Here is a 24040-nt window from a genome sequence, read left to right as displayed (position 1 = left end):
CAGCTTCTGCGGCCCCCTGCCCCTTCCCTCATCTAAGTCAGACAGACATGGGTAACCGGGGGCCTGCCAGATGCTGCTCCACTCCAACTCCCATCATCCCAGACCATTTGGTCATGCTGAAGACCCTCCAACTGGAGGGTCACCCATCCTTGCTTTAAGTGATCTGTACATCCCACTGGGAGAATTTGCACATTTAACACAAAACCGTGAGGATAAGCTATTGTATGCTGCAAGGACAGCAGTTTTTTTACTTCCATTGTAGGTTAACCAGCTAGCATTACATCTGAACCCTAAACTGATGTTAATTTCAACCATAATTGAAAGGGGCATCAAAGGTAACCTAGCCCAACTCCCTGTCATTGCAAGAGGTTCATACCACAGTATCTGAAATGGATGGTTTGAATTTGGCTTGTTCCAGCAAACCATAGTTAATATTAACAAGTTTTTCAGGTTTAGGTGACATGGCAAGCCAGCCTGCGGTTCATCTCAAATGGAAATGAAAGCTTCCAAACTCCTCTTCACAGTTGTGTCAGAGGGGGGAGGAGGGGACCACAAAGGCTTGAAACTCACCTAGGCTTGTTCAAGGAACACTAAACGACGTCTAAACATTACATCTGAAGCAGCCCATCATCAGTGTGAGGGTTCAAGTTTGTTTCATAGTGAACACTGCAGTCTCTTAATTTTAGACTTGGTTAGACATGGGGCTGCCAATACCAATCGCCTGCACTTTTCAGTATTCACTTATTCCAAATCTTGCAATTTACAGGTAATCTAACCTTTTGAACACCTGAAAACCAGATATGCAGTGAGAAGCCAATTCCAGTCACTGCATGCCTGGCACCAGCAATTGGCCAGAACAGGTCCCAGTGGCCCCTCACTGGTCCAAGCCATTTGCATCACCATTCATGGCCCTCTCCCAGATGCTTTTCAGCAGTGAGTAGTAGTGCTACCTTTGAACAGGAGCCAAACTTGGGTCCCATCCATGGTGACTGTCTATCATTTTAAGTCATGCAAAATGCAACGCCCTGGCACATAGGTTTATGGCATTATAATTTCACAGATCTGTAATCCACATGGGACACCAAAAGATTCCACTGATCTATAGGCGGAGGAATTGCATTTTGGATAAGTTAAGATGGCAGATGGCCACCATGGATGGAAGCTGGTGTAGCTTCCAGTCAAGAGTGCCACTGCTTGTGTATTCCTGAAAAATGTCTAGTGCCTTGTGGAGGGTGATGACTGACATGCAGATGCTACCTTCCTGCGCTTCTAAGCAATGGCTGAAAAAAGCATAGGCAGCAGGTTAGATGTTTTGATGACAATCTTCAACTTAGGACCAAGTTACATAGGACACTAAGCATGTCATTTTCAGTTTTCTGTATGTTTTTAAAACAGTGACTAAGAGGTGCGGTGGAGGGGCGGGGGCAGATGAGGATGTGCTGGAGGGAGCATTTCCACCACTACTGCAGTCCAGTGAAAGTCTCCCCACCCCACTACTATTTGCTCCAGTAAAAAAGTTTCCATTAGCATCAATGAAAGCTTTACTTCCAGGATCAATACTAAGCAGACAGGAGCAACACTCATCGGGACTGTGCCAGAGGAAACTGTTCAACTCCCTTCCAGCAAACCACAGTGCCAATCCTGATCACCCCTACTCCATAGTTGTTTAGTATTGTAAAAACATTCATGTTACAAGTGGCACATTTAGCATCATGTGCAGCTTGGCCCTTACTTCTTCCAGAGTAGCCTCACTGAAATTACAGGACTGTCGCTTAATATACAGTAACTTCCTGATTTACTGGAAAATATCCCGGAAAAGCAGTTTCTTTTTGACTACTTGGCGTACTATTCCTATAGCATATACAGGGTGTGTGTAATCCCTAGCATTTATTTAACACTTCAGAGTTCTCCAAACATTTTACATACAATTGCCTCAGTAAATTTGTCAAACCACACTGTTATATTATCCCTATACCACAGATAGCATGCCTCTCAGTCCCAGCTACTGGAGAGCACAAGTGGAGAGACTGCTATTTCATCTGTCCTGATTCTGGGCTTCAACAGGCATTTGGTTGGCCACTGTGGGTAACAGCATGCCAGATAGGCAACTGGTCTGACCCAGCATGGCTATTCTTGTGTGCTTATGTAATTTGCAAAAGACTACCTAGTGAGTTCATGGCAAAGGAAAGATCCTAGCTAGTGAACCTCATGGCTCACAGTTCAGTCTCTCAACCACTACACTGCACTAACTGACCCCCTTTCAGAGTTCATATAAGGCCAAACGCACACACAAAAATGCAAGCTTCACTGGCAGGCTGAATTCAGAACACAAGTGGAAATGTTTCTTACCATGGTCTAGCTTACCCATTGCGCTTAGATAATGACTGAAGGCTTGACACGGGGGACTCGGAGTCTGTGTAGCCTTGTCGCAACTCATAGGTGCAGGACTCCTGTCGGTGTCAAAAGAGAAATACCCACTGGAGGATCTGGACAGCAGTGGGGATCTTCTTACAAATATGAACAACGGGGATCTGGTAGCAAACGGACTGGGGCTGGAGGGTGGTGCCAGTGGTCCCTGAGGGCTACTGGGTGATGAAGTGTCCCGCTCGCCCGAATGATTACCTTGGTACACAGTTTGTAAGGAGGTAGGGGCCCCAGGCCGAAGATGCTGAGCTGGCCTTTCAGCAGGCTGCAATTGTCCACCCTCTCTACCGCACTCAGAAGTTAAATCAGAAGATTGTTTTGCCATTGGGCCTTTTATTTGTGTTCTCCCCCTGGAAAATAAGAGGAGAAAAAGAGAAAGGCAACTGAAATTACACATAATGTTCACCCAAGACTAGGTTAATAGTGGTGGAATTGCAGTGCAGTCATTAAGAAATACAATACAAATACAAACCACTGTGTGTTTTCCATCCCCTTTTCATGTACAAATTAACCAGCATGCCAGAATTAAAAATAAAAGTGAGCACTGTTGAAGATGTCAACCTGTATTATCCAGTCCAACATCATTCACAAAAAAAGCTTCTCCTGGTGAAAAGAAAAACAAGTACAACAAAAGTTTGAAGACAAAACTTGCTAGCCAGCTGAGCAAGCATTCCAAGTTTGATAGTGGGGGAGGGGGGAGGTGGTTCAACTGGCTAAGAAAAGAAAGAAAAAGGAATATTAACTTGGATCACCAATCCTCTCCAAGTCATTAGACAGGAGGATCAGATACAGTGTTGAAATGTTAAGTGAGCAGTCGATGCCGTGATTGTGCAGGACAGGGAAGTCGGCCAGGCTCTCTCTCCATTGTTCTACTGAATATGCTGATCACAGCAAGTCTGGAAGGTTTGGCAAGAGCAATCAGTTGTAAAAGTGCGTCACAACAATAGCGTTTGTACACTGCAAAGTGCTCCTCCGTTCACTCCTCCCCTCCCCTCATCCTTTCTACGGCTGGTTCGCCACCACCAAATCCTTCTCTCTGCTATACGGCTAAGAAAAAGACGCAAGGAAACGTTTCACTTCGAAACCTTTCGAGACGCCACGGCGACTCTTATTTACATTTTGTTTCGGTCGATGGCAAAAGGGAACAGCAAGAAACGAACCACAGTCGGTCACTCCGGCAGGGAGAAAAGAGGAGACACCACCACCCGCTCCAACTCACCTTTATTTACTTTCTTTCCAAAATGTCTAGCGTGACTTGACTAAGCGCTCCATCGTTGCCCGATTGAGACGCAACCAACAACAGGTTGAAGAAAAATGTCAATTTAAAGACACGCATACAAAAAGTTGGAAAAACCATCACAAGCACGGAACAAAAAAGTGGGGAGTAGTGGGGAAAATAGCCATGCAAAGGCAAAGCCAGGGAAGGAGCTTTGGGGGGAGGGGAGCAGGAGAGAGGGAGGTGGGGGCAACACCCGCGCTGTGACTTGAAAATAAATTCAACTGCAAGCTCAAGTCGCTTCTCCGCGGTCTGAAGAGTGCTCGCTGGGAAACGACACCGGGCGGCAGCCCGACCGGGAACGTGGAGGACAAATCCCTTCCCGCTATGAAACCCAACAAAGGGAGAGCGAGCTCAAGGCAGGAGAATAACAGACCCAGAGACGGGCACACACACAAAGGGGGAGGGGATAAGAAGAAGGGGTGGAGACACAGGCACGCACACCGAGAGACCCCGGCCCACAAGCCCATCCCACACACACACACACTCGCAAACGCACCCATCCCCCGGCCGCTACTTACGCTTTATGGCGTCTGAGTCATCCCGAGGCAAACCCGAAACTTCCCCTAGGCTGACCCCGCTCCTCCTCCGCGAAGGCAGAGGCGAAGAGGGCGACGCGCACAAACATATACACACGCCGAGCGCGCGCCGGGAGAACAAGCTCTCCGCCGCTGCAGCTGCTGCTCCCGCCGCACGCACAAAACACAGCCAGCCAGGAGGGCACTGCCGCGCTCTGACCGCTTCTCCAAACACAGGGCTAGGCGCCCGCCCAGTCGCCACTGTAAAAACATTCGCCGAGGATTCGAGGCCAATCCGGAGCGGCAGGGCGGTCGCGCTCCGCCCACCTCAGCGCGAGGGTTGTGTTTACAAACTCGGCCAGAGAGCGGGAGGGAGAGGCGCGGGCGCGCGCGCACAGCCTGCCACAACCCTGCTCTGCGCCACGGCCCGCCTCCCTCGCTCCCACTCGTCGCCTCCCTCCCTTCTCGCATGTCCTCAGGAGCTTCCTGGAGCCGCCGCCGCGGCACTGGTGGTGGTGGTGACGATCGAGACGTAGTTCTGCTGCAAGGAGCAGCAGCAGCCGCTCTTACGCCCTGGCCTGACGACCCACTTTCCACTTTTGTTTTTAAACAGCGGGGGTGGGGAGAACCCTACAAAGAATGTGGAAGGAACACGCGCGCGCGCACACACGAGAAAACCTGGCGACGCATTTACCGCGGCACCAGTTTTTCGAGGAAGAAAGCTTAAGCTTCGTCAGATGCAAAGCCACGGATGCATCGAGAGGCTGCCCCCACCTCGCCCGAGCTTCACCCAGAAGACTGGACTCCGCCCTGCTTCTGGTTAGCATCCCTACAAACCTACACCCAGAGGCTATTTACTCCCTTAACCGGAGTATCCACGCCCAGTTCTCTCACCCTCAGATCACTGGTTTGACAAAGAATCTGTTACCAATCCAAGCGCAGGCTCCTCTCGTTCACGGCATGCAATGGCATTTCACCAGCCTTTTCCCTATTTTTCCTTTCCACCCCCCACGACAAATTACACACTGTCTCACCCACACCCCATTCATCCTTACAGCTGACACCCTTACCAGATCCTCACACTTAATGAATTGGTGTATTATATATTGTTATTATTTATTAAATTTATATATCACCCTATACCCGCAGTTCTCTCTCTCTCTCTCTCTCTCTCTCACACACACAAAATTTACCCCCAGCATCACACAGACACACACTATTCTCACCACAAATTCTTTATTATTAACAGACCTATCCGGACACGCACTTTCTCCCCATTCAGTCAGCAATCCACTCATTTCTGCAAACAGGCCCTCTTGCAACCACAGCAGTCAACCAGTCTCTTCCCCACCCAAAAACTTCCAGTTAAAATGGAATACCTATCAAACCCACAGAAGACCCTACAGAATGTTCCTTTTCATTCCCTCTATAGCTAGCATCCTCATCCTCAGGTTCACCTGGCCTCCATAAATTGTCAATTTCCTCTCCCAACCCAGAGCTCTAGCGGGGGGGGGGGCATGTTTTTTGCCTGGGTGAAGCCTTCAGAGGGGCACATTGAAGCTCCCAGCCTGTGTAGTGTGTATGCAAATGTGCATGTTGGGGGCCAAACTGAGTCTTTGACCTAGGTGAAATAAAGCCTACTTTTGCCCCTGCCCAACCCATTTAAGCTACAAGTGTAGCACATGCTTCATTTCTCCCTCCAAAATGCCTTCTCCTCTACATGTAAAGTCCCTCAGTATGTTAGTCACCTCATTCTCCGTGCACACAATATGAAGTACACACAGCACTGCAGATCTGCTCCCACAACGTCCTGTCCTCACCACAAAATTCGCACAAAACACTGTCTCCAAGCAGTCATCATGCCTTCTTCAGCCCTTGTACTACAACAAATGCTTCCAAAGACTCAAATTTGAGTTCTAATATTCACATTCCCATTCCTCCACAAAGTAACCCCCTATCCATAGCTCAAATCAACCAGAACCTTGCAAAAAATGTGTAAAAAAAGCATTGTTCAGTTTTGAGTTTGAGAAATCCTGATTTGACTCTTAGTTATAAACCTTGACTTGTCTCAGGTGAGTCACTAATTCTCAGGCCAACCTGCCTTGCAAGATGGTGTTGCTTTAAGGTTCTAGGAAGACAAGTGGGCAGGGATAGAAATGTTTAATATAAAAATGACACCCTACACTTGTTTCACAAACTGGAAGCACCAGCAGCAGTGACAATGCAACCAAGTTTTGCATGCCTTAATTGGTAACAGGCCCTTTTTCTTTCTTTTTTTACTGGCCTACCTATCCTTGGCTAGCTGCCTGTCCAAACAATCACAGTGCTGATCTGCTATGGGATACTATTAAGTTCTGGTGCCCTCAACAGATTATAACGCAGGCCTTTAAAAAACAACAACCAAGGTTCATTTAGATTGGGTTTTTTTAAAAAAGTCAGATTATTAAAAAAATAAATAGTAAGGTTGTAAGCACCTAAGAGGACTGGGGCTAGAGATGAAGTAGCACAGGAGACAGTTGTGCAAGAGCAAAAAAGTGGAAAAAATGATTGTGTGTGCAGTGATGATGCTGGGCAGGGAGTGGGTAATATACCGTACCAAATTATATAACAAGTGGATATAATTAATACCAGATTAAGGTTCTAAAGTAGAGAGAAGGAAGCCGATGCTCTAATTTATGTAGAGAAGGGAGTCCATGGTTCTTATTTAGTACATTTATATCCTTCACTCTTTCCATCAAGAAACTAAACTGGACATGTGCCCTCATACCTTGCCCTGGAAGGAACTTTCCACAGCCTTGCACACCAACATGGTCCTAAATCCAGCTGGCCACCACCATAGAGCCTGTTCCAAACTTGCACACATGTGTCACCAATAGGGTCCTCTTCCCATTAGGACCAAATATAAAGTTTCTTGTCTTTCTTTAACTGCCTGGCCCTTTCACTTCCGTCACTCTCCACTCAGTATGTCACAACCCTCTTAAATCCTTCTTCCTCCCCAGCACTGAAAAATTCAAATACAATATTAAAAATACAGTAATAAATGAAATACTTTGTTCCCACCCACCACCACCATTTCCACCCCAAGGCCGGCTTAAAGAAGTGCAAATGCCTTTGAATAAATAACCACACCACCCGTCTTTTCCACACCTCAAAAACCACGACCCATCCTTACTTCAGGAACGCTCCTTTCTCTCACCTTTTCTTCACCTTTCTTCCTCCCCGCCCCTTTTATAGCTTGCCACACTGTTAAATACTTTATTATTATTATTATTATTATTATTATTATTATTATTATTATTATTATTATTATTATTATTTTCCAATATCTCCCGGCGCCGCTCGCCTCGGCGTCACCGGCCTCTGCCCGTTTTTAAACAGCACCAATTTCTCGAGGTGCGTTTTCCTCACGCCCGGCCTTATTTCTAAACGGCCCGCCGGCCCGGCCCGGCGTGAGGCGACCGGGAGACCGTGCAGAAATGCGGGAGAGGGACGGGACGAGGTAAGGCTGCCGGGCGGCCCTTCTCCTCCTCCTCCTCCTCCGGCATTCTCCCAAGACTGCGGTTAAGGAGAAGACCCGAAGCCGGCCTTTGGGCGCCGCCGGGACTCCCCGCCACTTGCCTGCGGCTGCTGCCTGCCCACGCCGCGCGCGTCTGAAGGGAGGAAGAAGGCGCCTTGGGGCTGCCAGGTCGGCCTCCCGCTCTCGCTCCTGCGCGGGAGGCTTCTTCTGGCGCCAATCACCTGAGGGCGGAGCCGCCCGCGCGCCTGAGGGAGGCCGGAGATATATCGATATAGAAATATATATTTAAGGCAGCCGGCATCATGCATAACTGATAAGAAGCCGGCGTTGCGTCGATGACAACAACTTTGTCCACTGCCAGGCTCGGGAGGAAGTTGGTGGAAGTTAGCGGGAAACTCTTGCACAACAACCCCGCGCGCCGGCTCCACGCAGGGTGGCGGCGGCGGCGGCGGATCTTTCTTTCTTTCTTTCTTTCTTTCTTTCTTTCTTTCTTTCTTTCTTTCCCTCAGGCAGTCGGCGCGAACGAGAAGCAGTTCGCTGATTTCGAAACCAAGCAGAGTTTCGCCGCGGCCCTTTCGCCTCCTACAGCCAGTGGCGTAGCGTGGGTTGTCAGCACCCGGGGCAAGGCCAGTAATTTTCGCCCCCTAACCCGTGGATGTTGCGCCCGGTGCGGCCGGCCCCCCCCTGCATCCCCACGCTACGCCACTGCCTACAGCCAAGAGGAGACCGTGGCAAAGCGCGACTCGTTAAGGTGCCTTTAACAGGGGTGAAGTTTCTCTTTCAAAAGCAAACAGAAACGCCGTTCCGTCTGCCGTCAGGCGCTTTTATTTTTTATTTTATTTATTTATTTTATTTTGTATTCTTAACTCTCTCCTCCCAAAGCGCACATAATCTGTTTTAGGGGAAGGAAGGCTCAGATGCGAAGGCAAGCTTGAGTATGAAACCAGAGTGGGTGGTAGTTATTCTGGACTGCTTAATTTGAAACAGAAGGGGGTGTGAGATGTTCAGAAGCCAGAAGCAAGAAGGAGGTTTGGCAAAAACATCTGGAAGATGCTCAGACTCCAAGACAATGGTTTTTAACAGAGCTGACAAGTGCCGGGATTGGCTTGTGGCCCTCCGGATTTTGTTGCTGGCCTGACATTTTTTCTGCTTGAGGCAAGTGACAAGATGGCCCACCGCTTCCATTTCTTTACAAAAGCTGAGCAAACAGGCCCCGTTTGCTCTCCTTTCAACACTAGGGATGGGGGAGCAACCTCCGCCGCATCTGAAGGCAATGTGTTGGATAAAGGCAGAGATCCCCAACCATTTTGGAAATCCATATTCTCGGCCAAATACCCATTTCCCAGAAGAAAAACTGGTGATGCTCGGAGCCACCACCCCATCAAAAAAAGAAAAGCAACCCATTGGGTAAAACACCTGCATATAACCCAAATCATAGAAGACAGAGGGAAAGGGGGGGACGACAAACATGGCACCCCTCCAAAAAAACAGGTCATCAAATAAACATAGCCACTTTAACCCACATTTGGTATCATACCCAATTTGTCATTAACTATATACCATCAACTCTTCAGACTGAACAGATTTTCTATAGGCAGTGATATTTTTCCCAAGTAGTGGGGGCAGTCAAGTGTGATTGCTTATTCACAATAGTCATGTGAAGACCATACCATGTGATATTTCTGAATAGGTTTTTTGGCTTCAGAATCAGCTTTTGCGGTCCTGATTAAACTGATGACTTCTAGAACATGGCTCAGGCAGATGGTCCCTTGAGATCCACCCACATCGTGCATGCCACTGATACCCGTATGATTCTAACCAGACACATTTCTGTTAATTCCATCCCTTGCTTCACACTCACTGGGGGAAAAAGTCCTCTCGTCTTGAAATCAATTCCGCTGACAATGCTCTCTATAATCTTACTGTTTGTTCTTCTCACTATGCTACATGGCAGTCACCTACCTCTAGTCACCTACCACCCACCTTGATGATCTCCCTTCACCTATCTACAATCTGTTCCATAATTTGAACATGTATCATGCCGTAACCAGAAGCAAACAACTGGTTCATGAAAGGATAAGACACAGAGATTCCTTTATTAGTAAATGGACAACTTTTCAAAAAAACCATAATGTTTCCAACCGACTTCTGAAGAAATCTGTTAATCTTTAACAAAATATTTAAGTTGAAAATGTTTAAAACCAAGATAGAGCATCATCTCGAGTATAATAGATGTTGTACACACTAAATACTGCACTAACAAGACATACTGGATGCAGTTTCCACAAATGATGCTGCTACCTAATAATAATATGAATAACAACTCACTCTCTCTCTCTCTATATATATATATAAAACAGAAATAATTTATAATAATATAATAGTAATTTGTATCTAATTTGAATGGCCTATAGTTTAGAGGTTTAGCTGGTTGAAGGCTGAGGCTATATTTGTTCTTAAACTCGTTTCAGCAGAGCTATACTTGCCTTAGGATATAAAGCAGGATTTAGAACACATTTTCAGAGAGCGCCTTCATCGGCCCCAGCTGCAACAAAACATGTCTTTCCCGTATCGGTCTCTACAGCCACAGCAGGCGCTGTAATTCTAATGGTTTGACCTCACCTGCAAAGGTGCACTCCTCCTTTGCCTCCCAAGGCAGACGGATACCAACCATACTCCTTAACTTTTGTGAATGTGAATATCACTAGTATGCCTCTAGTAATACCAGTAATTGGGGAACAGAAATTGAGGGCTATGACGGTTGTTGGCCACTGTAATAACAGAATGCGGAACTAAATAGATTTTTGGTCTGATCCAGAATCTATGCTTCTTATGTTCACTCTGGTAAAGCCCATTCTGTCCTTTCCTAGGGAGCTACTGTCCACCTTAGAGAGCAGGCCTACATACTGTCTAGAAAACAGAGTGAAGGAGAAATCCTGAGTTATCATGCCACACATCACTTTGCCAAATATGGTCCTTGTAGAGTGGGGGAAAGTGAGGAAGGTATTCCACTATATGAAGAGTTGGGGAACAGTACATAACCCATGTCCTTCTTCAGAATGAGACAGTATGAGAGTAAATAATGCTATTTGCTTTTCAAACACAACCTGTATCAAAGTTAATGTACAAACTACAACAGGAATAGACCTGGCGACCACTTTTCAGGCATGTGGAATTGTACGCTGCAACTCTTTGCTACTAGAGCTGAGCAGTGGCTGTGGAAGGGGGACTCAATATGAATTCTAGAGGTGCAGGCATGTGGGCTAAGATGACATTTATGGAAAACAAAATGGCAGTCATTTCCCCATCTGATGTTCAGAACTTGAAATATTATTTCCACTAGCATCTATACCCCTAGCTATTGTGAGATATGTAAAAGTTTGTTGCATTTTCAGCACCAAAATGACTTCTCTGAGGTGCAAATCTGGGCAGTGTATATGGAGGTCCTGGGCCTCCTTTCAGCCTTGCTGATGTGGTCCAAAGGAAAGCAACGCTATACATTTTGCACCAGCTTGGCTGCAGTAGTAGGTGCCATCCAACCACCTTAGGGACTCCACTTCAGATGTAATCAAGGTTTACTCCTTAGCACAGGGGTCAGCAAGGTTTACCTTGTCTTGGCCGGTTCACTCCAGCGGAGATCCCTCTGTCGGCCGGATTGTGCACGCGTGTGAGTGTGCATGCCTGTGATTTCTGGCATCTGCACAGATGCGATTTCCGTTGTCTGCGTCTGCGCAGACACAATTTTCGGCATCTGCGCATGCACAGACGCAATTTCTGGCGCCATGGAAGTGAGTCCCCGTGCCACACTGCACCGGTTTAGTACAGCTCGCAGGGACTCACCAAGCAGTCAGCTCAGTTTGGGGGGCAGCTCGTGGGCTAGTTAAATGGCCCACATGGGCCGCACTTGTGGCCCACAGGCCTTAGGTTGCCTACCCCTGCCTTAGCCTTTTCTTTTCCTGAAGATGTTCCGCAAGGCAGTGGGTATGGATTGCTCCTTGGGGTTTATTCCTGGAGCCTTTTTCACAAATGAGTTTAGCTATAAGGCACGGGAGGTTTAGGATCAGAGTTTTCCATCTACATGGGCTACCTTCCCAGGTTGACGAGCCCTATCTGCTCCTCATTTCCCTCTACAGCTCGTGTAGAAACCACCTTCTTGACAGTTGGACCCAGTATTGATCTTGTCTGCTCAGTCTGCCAGAGTCTGTCTTCACATGCAGAGGAATCCCCTAACTTACCAAGGGTTTGAGATCCATCAGCTACCCTCACCTGGTTTAACAAGCCAATCAAAGCTGTTCCTCCGGTGCGACTGCTGTTGCATGCTAACAGCTTCTAGGAGCCATAGATGAGAGTGTGGGGGACCCTCATCAAAGATACTACCCATCCCCCTAACACCCCATACACCCCAATTTAAAAACAACAAAATACACTGGGATTTTTTTTGCAATTTCAATTGAATATATAATTGGAACATTGCTCTGAATCTTGTCTTCCCATGAATGACGTTTGCTACTAAAATGTGAAATGGGCTAAATTATGTTTCCAGTTTTCCTAGCTGATTTGTTACAATATTCCAAGATGCCAGTAGACGAATTTATCTCAATTTGGAACACATCCTCTCTGATGAGAAAATAGCCTTTCAATCTGATCTGTGTTCACTCAGATTTTGCCATTTCTTTCAGTTTCAGGTCTTTAGGATTTGAGGAACAAGTAGGATAAATGTTTTCAGTATTGCAGGAATTAAGATGAAAAGGGGGGGGGGTCTCTATGAGTCCGACTGAGAAAGATGAGAAAGCTGAAATCCCCTTCAAACCTTCTTCCTCTGTAAAATCCCCAATTGGGAGTTGCTACAGACTCATTAGTAAGCATTTGTTCCCAACAATCCTGAGTCACACTGGATTGCTTGCTTATGTTTCTCCAAAAACCTGTCATAACTGCTTTCATTCTGCTTTCTAGGATGCCACTAGGCAGCACTATTGCACTCAACCAGAAACAAAGCCCCTTTTGACCCTTCAAAAATGTATAATGTGGCACAGGAGAAACCTATGCCCCACATTCAGTGCTTTTCAGGATAATCCTATGCATGTTTATTATTTATTTCTTTAAAGGTTGCCAGAAGGCAATTCCCTGTCTCAATGTTTCCCAAACTTGGGTCTCCCGCTGTTTTGGGACTACAATTCCCATCATCCCTGACCACTAGCTGGTCCTGCTAGCTAGGGATGATGGGAGTTGTAGTCCAAAAACAGCTGGAGACCCAAGTTTAGGAAATACTGCTCTATCTGAAGGGGTCATCACTTGAAATTCAAGTATTGCCTTAAGATAAAGAACTGTAAGAAAATAACAGGGGCCTGGTCGCTTGTTCAGTTTCCCCCACTACGTTGAGATGTATCTCTATTTAAATTATAGCAATTGCTTCTAAATCTGCATCTATACCTATACACTAGCAAATTCGATGCAAATCATTGTTCTCTTTTGTGGCACTGTGTAAATGGCCACACTATCCAAAGGAAACGAAACCCAGTTGTGTAACTCCTGGGGTTTCCCGCTGTTTGGGAACTGGGGCAAGGAGAAGCCTATGAATATTATTAATGATATCTTTCTTTTGAGTTCTTAAGCTGCCGTGTTAATATATCAAGCTGATTTGAGGACTACATTCTATTCTTGCTGGCTTTTCTTCTCTTGTGAACCAGAGCCAGGGCCTTTTCAACACTGGCTCTGGCCTGGTGGAACGCTCTGTCTCATGAGAACAGGGCCCTGCAGGATCTGATTTCTTTCCGCAGGGCTTGTAAGACAGAGTTGTTCCGCCTGGCCTTTGGCTTGGAATCAACTTGATCCCCTCCCCCTTTTTCCTTTTTCCTTTCTCCTTCTGTGATGGAACTCATATTTGGGGACTTTCCTGGCTTTTTTCTGGCCCACATTGGACTAGTCTGGATAGTTGGCCTTGGTGAAGTTTTGATGTTTTCATCCCCAAAAAGTTTTTGATTTGAGTTTCTACTGAAATGAGGCTACATTTTAATGTTGTATTTTAACCTTGTTTTTAAGTTGTATTTTAATCAATTGTTTTTATACCTGGTGTTAGCCACCCTGAGCCCGGTCTTGGCTGGGTAAGGTGGGGTATAAATAAAATTTATTATTATTATTATTATTATTGTGTATTGAGGTAACCTGTGTTGCTTTTCAGGAGAACATCAAGTACATCTGATGAAACAGGGCTTTCCCCATGACTGGCAGAGTGAGGCATCTGCCCTCAGGCAGAAGATACGGATGAGCAACAGTGAGGTGTTGGAACTGGGTGTGCCGCATGACTTGCCCTACAATCTCCGAACTCATCTGCTGCACTCAAGTGTGCTGGAGGATACTCAGCTACAGAGTGTTGAAGTGAGTTTCCACCGATGTGCAGGTCGGCTTCAGTATTTGGAACTGAGTGGTGGTGGTGATGAGAATCTCTGCCACCCCTGTTCTTGCCATTGACAGCAGATATACACAGTAAGGCTAAAATCCTAGATACAGATAGGTAGCCGTGTTGGTCTGCCATAGTCAAAATAAAAAAAATCCTTCCAGTAGCACCTTAAAGACCAACTAAATTAGTTCTTGGTATGAGCTTTCGTGTGCATGCACACTTCAGATATCTGAAGAAGTGTTGTGCTTGCAAAAGTAATAAAATCACAGAATTGTGGAGCTGGAAGGGACCCCGATGGTCATCGAGTCCAGCCCCCGCAATACAGGAATCGCAGGTAAGTCCTTGTGAAGTCTTTTGCTAGTGGGATTAGTTAGTTGATCCCATCCAATGGCACTTACAACTTTTGAGTAAGTAATGCATAGGATTGCGCTCGCATCAGTTACTTTTTCAAGTGCTTAATTTCCCTTCATTTCCCACCTCTCCTCCAAGGGTCTCAAGGTGGGGTACATGGCTCTTTTCTTCATGTTAAACCCCCCCCCCCACAACAACAACCCCATGAGGTCGGTTAGGCCAAGAGACAGTGAGTGGCCCAAGATCACCCAGTGAGCATTGTAGTCAAGTGGAAATTTGAACACTGGTCTCCCAGCGCTCTAACCACTACACCACACTGGCTCTCCACTGGCACCTTGGGGGTTGTTTTTTTCCTGGCAGGATACCCGTGCTTCTAAAGCTGCAGGACCTTGCACTTTTAAAAGTGCCTTTCTCTCTTTCCAAAAATGCACATACTTTTGCTGACACCTTTCTACAGACCACATTTATTTTAAGAAATAGACATTGCAATAATTGCCTCCTCTGTGCTATGTTTTCTCTGCTGGATTTTTGCAAGGGCTGTTTTGTCATTTGCAGATTTCAGAAAGTACCGAAGTATAACATCATCATCATTATTTTTTGCATGGTTGTTTTTGTCATGTACCAAGTGAGTGGTTATTTTGTGTGTGTTGGGCAGGGGAGAGCTCGGATTCTGCATCCCATGGTGAGGCTCATTCATTGATTTGTGTGAGAATGGAGCACGGTCAGCTTCTCCCATAAGGAATTCAGCATCTGGCTGGGATGAACCCATATAGATCCAATTCTTTGTGTTGCTTTTAAAAGCCATGCCATGAGAGAGCGCTTATGTGGCTTAAAAGAGCAATGACTCACCCCTCTCCCCCTCCTGGTTCCCATGAAGTCAGAAGTCACTTCTGGTGCTAATATTGACAACTGAAAAGAGAAAAGGGCCAGCGAACAAAGCTCACATGACTGCAATGGACTCTAGGTACACTGAGAAAATTCACACACAGATGCCTATGCTGCATGCTGCTTTGTCTTCCCTGATTCCCAAGAGAGCTGGGCATTTATTACAACAGGCCTCCAAGGTATCAGCTACACAAGCTCTGCTCCATTTGCAGCATTATTTTGGTGCCTCCTGGGACTGCATCAATCCTTGTATTCAAGTAAACAGACCCATCAGCAATTTCTTCTTCTTCTTCTTCTGGAGACTGATCCTACAGATAAAGTTCAGCATTGTCACCGCTGCAACAATAGGAGAGAAACCAATTAACATAAGACTAAGGAAAAGACTGGGTTTATTTCATTTGTCCCTGCCATTGTAAAGATAAGCTGAATTGGTTTCTGGGAAATGTACATAAAAGTATTTACCGTATTTTTCGCTCTATAACACGCACCTGACCATAACACGCACATCGTTTTTAGAGGAGGAAAACAAGAAAAAAAATATTCTGAATGAAACAGTGGACGTATCATTTTTGTGCTTCATGCTGTGGCCACAGACATGTGATCTGATGGTGAATTTGGGGTGACCCAATGCAAAAATCCTGAGAATCCCTGTAACCACTTTTTTGCACCATTGCAGCCCCAGGCATGATTTTTGGTGGGCAGGCTGTAGCCATGGACATGCTATGTGCTCTGATGGTGAATTTTGGCTGACCCAATGCAAAGATCCTGAGGATCCATGTGGATCCATGCTTTGTAACCACGTTTTTGCACCATTGCAGCCCCAGGCAACAGTGGGTGCGTGATTTTTTTTGGGGGGGCAGGCTGTAGCCATGGACATGCTGTGTGCTCTGATGGTGAATTTGGGGTGACCCAATGCAAAGATCCTGAGGATCCATGTGGATCCATGCTTTGTAACCACATTTTAAGTGGGGAGGGAAGGAAAAACACAGAAGGCTAAGAATGCAGGAGAGGGCTATAACGTGAGGAAAGGAAGGCAAAAGTCCCCCCACCCACCCACCCAAGCCAGCCAGCGCTCTCTCTCTCTCTCTCCCTCCCATCTGCATGTTTTCCGGCTGCCTGATATTTATTTTTTTTAATTGCCTTGACAGAAGAAAGCATTTTAACTGCATTAAGAACTATTTAGCAGCGAAACCTAAGCTTTGCCATCCCTTAAGAGGTACAGACACTGTAATCTTCCAGATCGCATGAATTTACAGGCAAAACACTGTTTAAGGATTTCATCCTTTTAAATTGAAGAAAGCATATTTGAATGCTGTGTGTCCCCAAAAACAAAAAGCAGGAAGTCAAATCAGAATTTTAAGCCGAACCTGTAATCTCTCTTCCCTTCACAAACATTGTTCCCTCCGGAGCAGGGAGAGGATAGAAGGACGGACGCTCTGCTTTCCTCTCTTCTTGCCTGGAGGGGAGGGGCTTTCCCTGCTCTTTGTTCCGTTTCAGCAAACACAGCAAGGAAACAGAGCGGGTGGGCAGTAAGACCCTGAGGCAGAATGCAGGAAAGCTGCCACTTCCTCTTCTTGCCTGGAGGGGAGGGGCTTTCCCTGCTCTTTGTTCCGTTTCAGCAATCTGAAGCCCGATTTGATTTTTGTCCGATTTTTCGGCTCCAGGGACCACACATTCGCTCCATAACACGCACAGACATTTCCCCTTCTTTTTCAGGAGAAAAAATCTGCGTGTTATAGAGCGAAAAATACGGTACATTTATTTCTATGATTTAGGACTCACTTTTCCTTTATCAGTGTGCCCAAAGTGACATACAAATTAAAAGTTTTTTAAAAAAAACTTTCTAGAAAAAATAGTAGGACACACACAACATTAATAAACCCTAAAATATGACAACAGTTGTTGTTTGAGAGACTATTAAATCAACAGTGGCTGGTGAAAGTTTTTCAGGATAAATTTTCCTCTTCCTCTGTTGTTTCTTTCACCTGTATTGAATTTTAGATTGTAAGTTCCTTGAGGCAGGGACTAGTCTTCTTGTATTGTCAGGCAGCCTGTACATGAGTATATATTAAGTAATAATCAATAATGTCTAAAGTTGCAAGGCAAAGCAAAAAGGTGGTAAATTGTTGTTGTCACCAGAATGTCCCAGAGTAGGTTACAACAACAGCATTAAAAAATTTCAAACAAGTTACCGTCACAACTAGAATGTCTTCTATAGATAGATAGATGATAGATAGATAGATAGATAGATAGATAGATAGATAGAGCAAGCATCAAAGCATGGGGTAAAGAGGTGCATCTTCAGCATAACAATGGACAATATGTAACAGCTGAACAATGAAGGTGCCAGACATATTCCTTTGGGGAGGGAATTCAACAAATTAGGGACTGCCACAGAGAATGCCAGTGTGGTGTAGTGGTTAAGAGCAGTAGTCTCGTAATCTGGGGAACCGGGTTCGCTTCCCCACTCCTCCACATGCAGCTGCTGGGTGACCTTGGGCCAGTCACACTTCTTTGAAGTCTCTCAGCCCCACTCACCTCACAGAGTGTTTGTTGTGGGGGAGGAAGGGAAAGAAGAATGTCAGCCGCTTTGAGACTCCTTAAAGGGAGTGAATGGCGGGATATCAAATCCAAACTCTTCTTCTTCCAAACTCTTCTTTGTGGTCCCTTCCAACTCTACAATTCTATGATATGATTCTATGATTATACAAAGTAATAATATATCATATCATCATATCATATACAGTGATATAATATAATGTTATGTTATGTTATTGTAACAACATATAAATATGCATGTCTGGAAAAGATACACCTGCTTGATTTCTGGGTGTCAGACTTAAAAGACACAGAAGCACCAAGTCAAAAAGGAAACTTAACAACTTTATGTCCCCTTGTATTTGTTCACCATTAAATGCCAGGCTACATCAGAACCTGAGGTTGGGAAGAAGCAAATGAGTAGCCAGGCCCATAAAAAAAAGATGCATCTGTAAGCTGGAGAGGCACAAGCCACTATTTACACAACTGCTGCAAAAGCATTTAAAGGACCAAGATGTTAATCTCATTGTAAATTGGTTGGTACAGCATTCGGGGTACACAGTCCCCCCCCACACTTTTGCTGAAATTCAAATATATGGCTATGGTGATAAAATTAACTGTAAAGAAAGGTGACCATTGTTTAACAAAACAACAAATGTGGAATTCTTATCACCGGTTAACAACTTGCTTTTCAACACCTCACTGCGGACTACTGTGCAAATGTTGACCGGCGCATGAAACTTGACAAAAATCCTGACTTATTATCCCTTTTCTGGTCTCCCACCACTGACTCTAAGGTAGGTAAACATTCCTATAAAAACACAGATGTTGAACATTTTTGTTAATGCTATATTTCTGAAATATGGTCTGGACTGGCAATGTTTGCCCAATTAAAAGCACTAAATTATAGCACCACATCAGTGCTAGGAATGTTAACAGTGTGACACAAAAACACAAGGTAGTGCCATGTAATGCCTAACCAAAGCAGTTGGATCCTTGAAAGGAAGTTTTACTAGCTGCTAATTCCAAGTTTCGATTCCTTGCATTTGCTGTTCAAAAATATATATACTAATGAAAATAGGCCTCAAAGAGCACTCTTCTGCAATGATTTATGCGTTCGGCTAATGTCTCATGCTGTGAGTAAGCTCCTCTGAAACCAATAGGGTTCTTCACAGTGTGTAAAGTTAAGCTTGCATAAATCATTTGCCGAATGAAAAACTGGATAAAGGAGCGCCACTAACTCAGGATGCAAAACCCTATTGGATATTGTAGTCGATCTAGACGAATATGAAAGTTGGAAGAAAATTGCATTGCAGCTAATCTGCTTGGAACTGGATCAAAAAACAGTCAAGCAGTGGTTCTATATAGAGTACATAACAGCAGCAGTCTACCCCTTGAGGTTGTGGGTTTAAAAAAATAATAAAAAAAAATTATTCCAGCATTTGTAGCCACCTTGCAGGGCTATCCTTCTCAAGGCAGCTGGAAACACATCAAAACACAACTGATAACAACATATAAGGAGCATGGAGGTTGGGAAAGACCTGCCCACCCTTTCCTTGGCTGCCCTACAACCTTTGCATCCCTGGGTCTTGGCAGAATCCGCAAGGAGGGAGATAGGCGGCAGCAAGCGCCTATGGCTCATTTGCTGCCATCTAGCTATTTAAGGGACACGGGTGGCGCTGTGGGTTAAACCACAGAGCCTAGGACTTGCCGATCAGAAGTTCGGTGGTTCGAATCCCTGCAACAGGGTGAGCTCCAGTTGCTCGGTCCCAGCTCCTGCAAACCTAGCAGTTCGAAAGTACGTCAAAGTGCAAGTAGATAAATAGGTACTACTCCAGCAGGAAGGTAAACGGTGTTTCCGTGCGCTGCTCTGGTTCGCCAGAAGGGGCTTAGTCATGCTGGCCACACAACCTGGAAGCTGTACGCCGGCTCCCACGCCAATAAAGCGAGATGAGCGCCGCAACCCTAGAGTCGGCCATGACTGGACCTAATGGTCAGGGGTCTCTTTACCTTTTAGCTACTTAATAAGGACTTGCAGTGCAGCAGGATAACACAGGAAGGGGAGGATCCTTGGGGTCTGTAGTGAGGACACTACCCTTTTCTCTTTGTTTGAATTTGCATTTATGTGAGCGCTATGAGAGCGTGGTGTGTGTGAATTTGATGGACCCTCCTTGGTGAGAGGGAGATCTTGTCAAGAGGGTGTTTTGTTTCCAACTTACTCTCATCTATCTTCTGGTGAGAGCTTACATTAAGGGAGGGCAACCTATGTAGGAACTGGATGCTCTCCTAGAAAGCACACTTGCATGATGGGTTGGTGTGTTACCCTATTGTTGGATTATGTTGTTGGCATGTGCTTTTGGGAAAATAAGATCAGAAAGAGAGTGGTGGGTGGAAGGAACTTTAATTCAGGAGTTACAGGACTGGTGAAATATGGTGTGTGGGTGAGCAGGCAGTTAGAAAGGAAGGACGGGGGTCAGGTGTCTACTTATTATCCCTCACCCTTCCTGTGATTCAGTTGTTCTGCCTCTGTAGTCAACAGTCTGGCTGTGCACTGCCAGGTTGGTTCACAAAGAGTCCATACGGATCCATAATTGGATGCTGAATGAGGGAGCCAACCTGGTGTGCGTTACTGAGACCTGGGTGGAGTGAATCTGGAGGAGGAGACAACAGAGCCTTCAACAACTCTGTGAAGTAAAAGCCCAAGGCCACCCAGTTAGCTTCATGGCTGAGTAGAGACTCGAACTCTGGTCTCCCGGGTCCTACTCTGACACTTTAACCACTCCAGCCACTCATCAAAATACTCTGAGGCCACCCAGCCTGGAATGAAGAGAACCATAGCAAGGCAGTCCTACGAGTACCTGTAGGCTTGTCCACCAACACCTCATAGTGGCACGCAACGCTACAAGGTTGTTGTCGCATCAAAAAAGAATCTCGTAGGCAGCACCTTTATGACTAACCATGTCTTGTGGCATAATCTTCTGTTGTCTTTGTCAGACTCATGATGTGTTATCGTCTAGCGCTCATGCGCACATTGAAGGATAAAAAATGTAAACAGTAGGGTCAGAAGGCCATGCAATGGAGAGAGAGAGAGTCTGTGGCCTTTTTAACCAAAGCTCAAGTGTATAAAAGATAAGAAAAGTGACGATCCACCACAGCAGAGGTATTAGTAGTGATCACAATCTTCCTGGCTTTGCTATGCTAATTTAGAGAGCTGGGATGGCAGAGAATAAATTCTAGGAAATTTTAAAATAAATTCTAGTTCAGCCATTTGCTTCTGAGTGTTTTTGCAGGGGAACAATAGCAGGAGAGAGCTGTTGACCTCCCTGTGAGCAGGCTTTTGCTCTAATCTTCTGTAACAGCCATCTAAGCTCTTGACCCAGTGGCACTCAGTGGCAAAGAATCCTACACAATGAATACTCAAAGTGAAGAGTATTTTGCCACCAAAGAAGCTACTGCCAGTGAATCTCATGGGTAATTCCAATTTCTAATATTCCGAGAGAGGGAGAAGTGTTCCTATCTATCTGCTTCTCCACACACTGTGCACAATTTTAGAAACCTTTATCACTTTTCCATTTGGCTGTCTCCCTCCCTAAACTAAAAAAGAAAAGAAAAGTCCTATCTAGTAACTTGTCTGAGATATGTAAACAGCTGCCTCATGTGGTGAGCCACAAAACTGCAGGTGGTACTTGGTGAAATGTCCTCAGACCTGGGACTGACTTCACCCACCTAGTGGACCCATCTTGACCAGAAGAGGGTACACTACAGTGTGGTGTAGTGGTTAAGAGCAGTAGTCTTATAATCTGGGAAACCAGGTTCGATTCCCCGCTCCTCCACATGCAGCTGCTGGTGACCTTGGGCCAGTCACACTTCTTTGAAGTCTCTCAGCCCCACTCACCTCACAGAGTGTTTGTTGTGGGGGAGGAAGGGAAAGGAGAAGGTTAGCCGCTTTGAGACTCCTTAAAGGGAGTGAAAGGCGGGATATCAAATCCAAACTACTACTACTACTACTACTACTACTACTCTTCTTCTTCTTCTTCCTGCTCTAGTTGGATGTACTGTTCCTGTAGAAGGTGTTCCTCAATTCTCGTCTACAATTTAGTTTTACTTACTTGGTTCTGAGTTGCTTCCTCACTTTCCTTCATAGTTATTAGGTAAGGTTTCTCCTCTTTCATGGGAGGCTTTTACTGTAAATTTCTCCCTCTATCCACTGTCTTCACACTATGCATGGTTTTAGAAACCTCTGTCGAAGTAGAGTTCTCTCCCCCTCCCCCCAAAAAACCACCCTACCTGCTTGTAGCTAGCTTTGTGTCAGGAGCTGCTGGGATCTGTGAACAGCTGAGAGCTTAAATATGTATTTGTGCTTAATGTTGGGTGGAGGTATATGGCTGCAGACCAGATCTGGCCCATGAAGCCATTTCAGCTAACCTAACAGCCTCTTCCGTTTTCTTTCTTTTAATGATGATAAAGCAACAACCCTGTAGACCAGTTTCCTTCCAATTGCAGCACTCCATTGGGTGTTTTCCAGGATGGGGATGAAAACTGAGACCTCCCTACTCCTCAGATGATCCCGTAGATCACTGTGGTATGTTGGCAAAAGGGATGAAAGCAACTCTCTCCTTAGCTGATCTATGTGGATCAGCTGAAGAGTGGGGGGAACCTGTTAGGGAGGTCATAGTCTTTGTGTGTCTGTGACAGTGCATCAAGTGTGTGTTGTGTGTTAAGAGGTGTGTGTTGTAAAGTATTGTGTGGCCCTGCTCACTTTTGAAATGCACCCGGCAATTACTTCCCACTAAGGTATTGTGACCCCCCCCCCGCCTCCACACTGAAAAACTTTCTCCACTCCTTATTTTTAACAAGTTTGGCTGTCAGGAGGTACAGCCTTAATCAGGACTGAGACTACAGTGTGTAGGGATGGGGTTTAACCCATTCGTTCTGCCATGACCCTGATGGAAACTGATTGGCAGCTCTGGAAGTTTCCTAGCTAGGGTTAATAGCAGCTTGGGAGAGGGGTTGCAGAAGGGGGCTTTTAAAAACCCTCCTTGTGCTCTGCAGTACGGGGCTCCCTATCGCACTTGGTGGATGTTACAGTGCAACAAAACCAGGATAAAGCAACAGCAACCCAGTAGGCCGTAACACAATAACACTGGGGAAGCATTACAGAACAATAAACCAGAATAATGTATGGACAGTCTAGCATAGAACCATCACTTAGGCACTCTTATTGCAGCATATACCCACAAAAACACACCATTGCGGAGGGCCCCACAGTCTTCCAGCTTTCTGCAAGAGGCAGTTTAGAAAAAAATGTTCACTTCTTTTGTTGTTCATAATTTAGAACTTTTATTTAGTGTGCATCTCCCCCCAACAGGATGCATCGGCTTAACCAGGCAATGTTTCCTGCATGGCAGGAGTTTTAAAATCCAGTTAAATCTGTGCTGAGAGAGGAATTATTGCTTCAATTGCTCGGCAAATCTGATTAATGCCATGTAAGATTATTTCTGGCACAGGAGGGAGTCATGCTTGATGCAAAGCAATGCAAACATTTGGCAAGATAACTGGCCTCATTTTAACATGATGTTTCGTCAGGGGGTCTCACACAGAAACAGTCATTTACCTCAACTCAACCATCAACGAAGAGAAAAGAGAAGGGGGGGGGGACCCACGGCCAGGAAATACCAAATGTGGCACTAATGAAAGTGATGTGAAATTCTTTGATCTTAGAGTCTGTGGACATAACTCTGTGCAGCGCCAACAGAAATAAGTAGTGACATTTTGTGGGGAACAATTGCTAGGTTAGCTTGTTGGGCTGGGTGGGAGACATGCTAATCTGTCAAAACCAAAACCAGTCTCCATACGGAAAAGAACTCCCAAACCCACAGCTGGGCAGTATCTATATTAGAACCAACCAAAATGTCACGAAATGCCAAGCACACTTTTGAGCTTTCCAAAATTCTTCATCACGCTAGACAAAGAAGGGTGGGGAGTGAGCAAAAAGCAAACAAGCAAAATTGGGTTGCCTCTTACTGTCGTACGACTTTATACAGTCAAATCTTCCTTCAAAGAATCCTTTATTAAGGGTACTGAGAGTTCTTAGGAGATGCTTGTTCGCCCCTGAGAGCTAAAATTCCCAGTGG

General features: G+C 45.5%; 2 protein-coding genes across 8 annotated transcripts in view; one reads left to right on the top strand and one right to left on the bottom strand.

Annotated features, from left to right (window-relative positions):
* The window catches only part of LOC309529624 (uncharacterized protein), a 304631-nt gene extending 296060 nt beyond the window's left edge, over positions 1–8571 (top strand). The window contains exons 1-3 of the transcript XR_014218204.1: positions 7589–7717; positions 8245–8336; positions 8458–8571. The gene's annotated coding sequence lies outside the window, so the exon portion shown is untranslated. Of the gene's footprint in view, positions 7718–8244; positions 8337–8457 lie in introns of the transcript that reaches the window.
* The window catches only part of BCL2L11 (BCL2 like 11), a 107471-nt gene that overhangs the window by 31586 nt on the left and 51845 nt on the right, over positions 1–24040 (bottom strand). For 2 of the 7 annotated variants that reach the window (XM_082217974.1, XM_082217973.1), the window contains exon 2: positions 2365–2774. In XM_082217974.1, the coding sequence (XP_082074100.1) occupies positions 2365–2774 (410 nt within the window). The other 5 variants (XM_082217976.1, XM_082217978.1, XM_082217975.1 and 2 more) reach the window with 5 other exon arrangements.

The sequence above is a fragment of the Podarcis vaucheri genome (assembly GCF_965113315.1).
Source record: "Podarcis vaucheri genome assembly, chromosome: 3".
Lineage (NCBI taxonomy): Eukaryota > Metazoa > Chordata > Lepidosauria > Squamata > Lacertidae > Podarcis > Podarcis vaucheri.
This window is presented reverse-complemented; position numbering and strand designations above follow the sequence as displayed.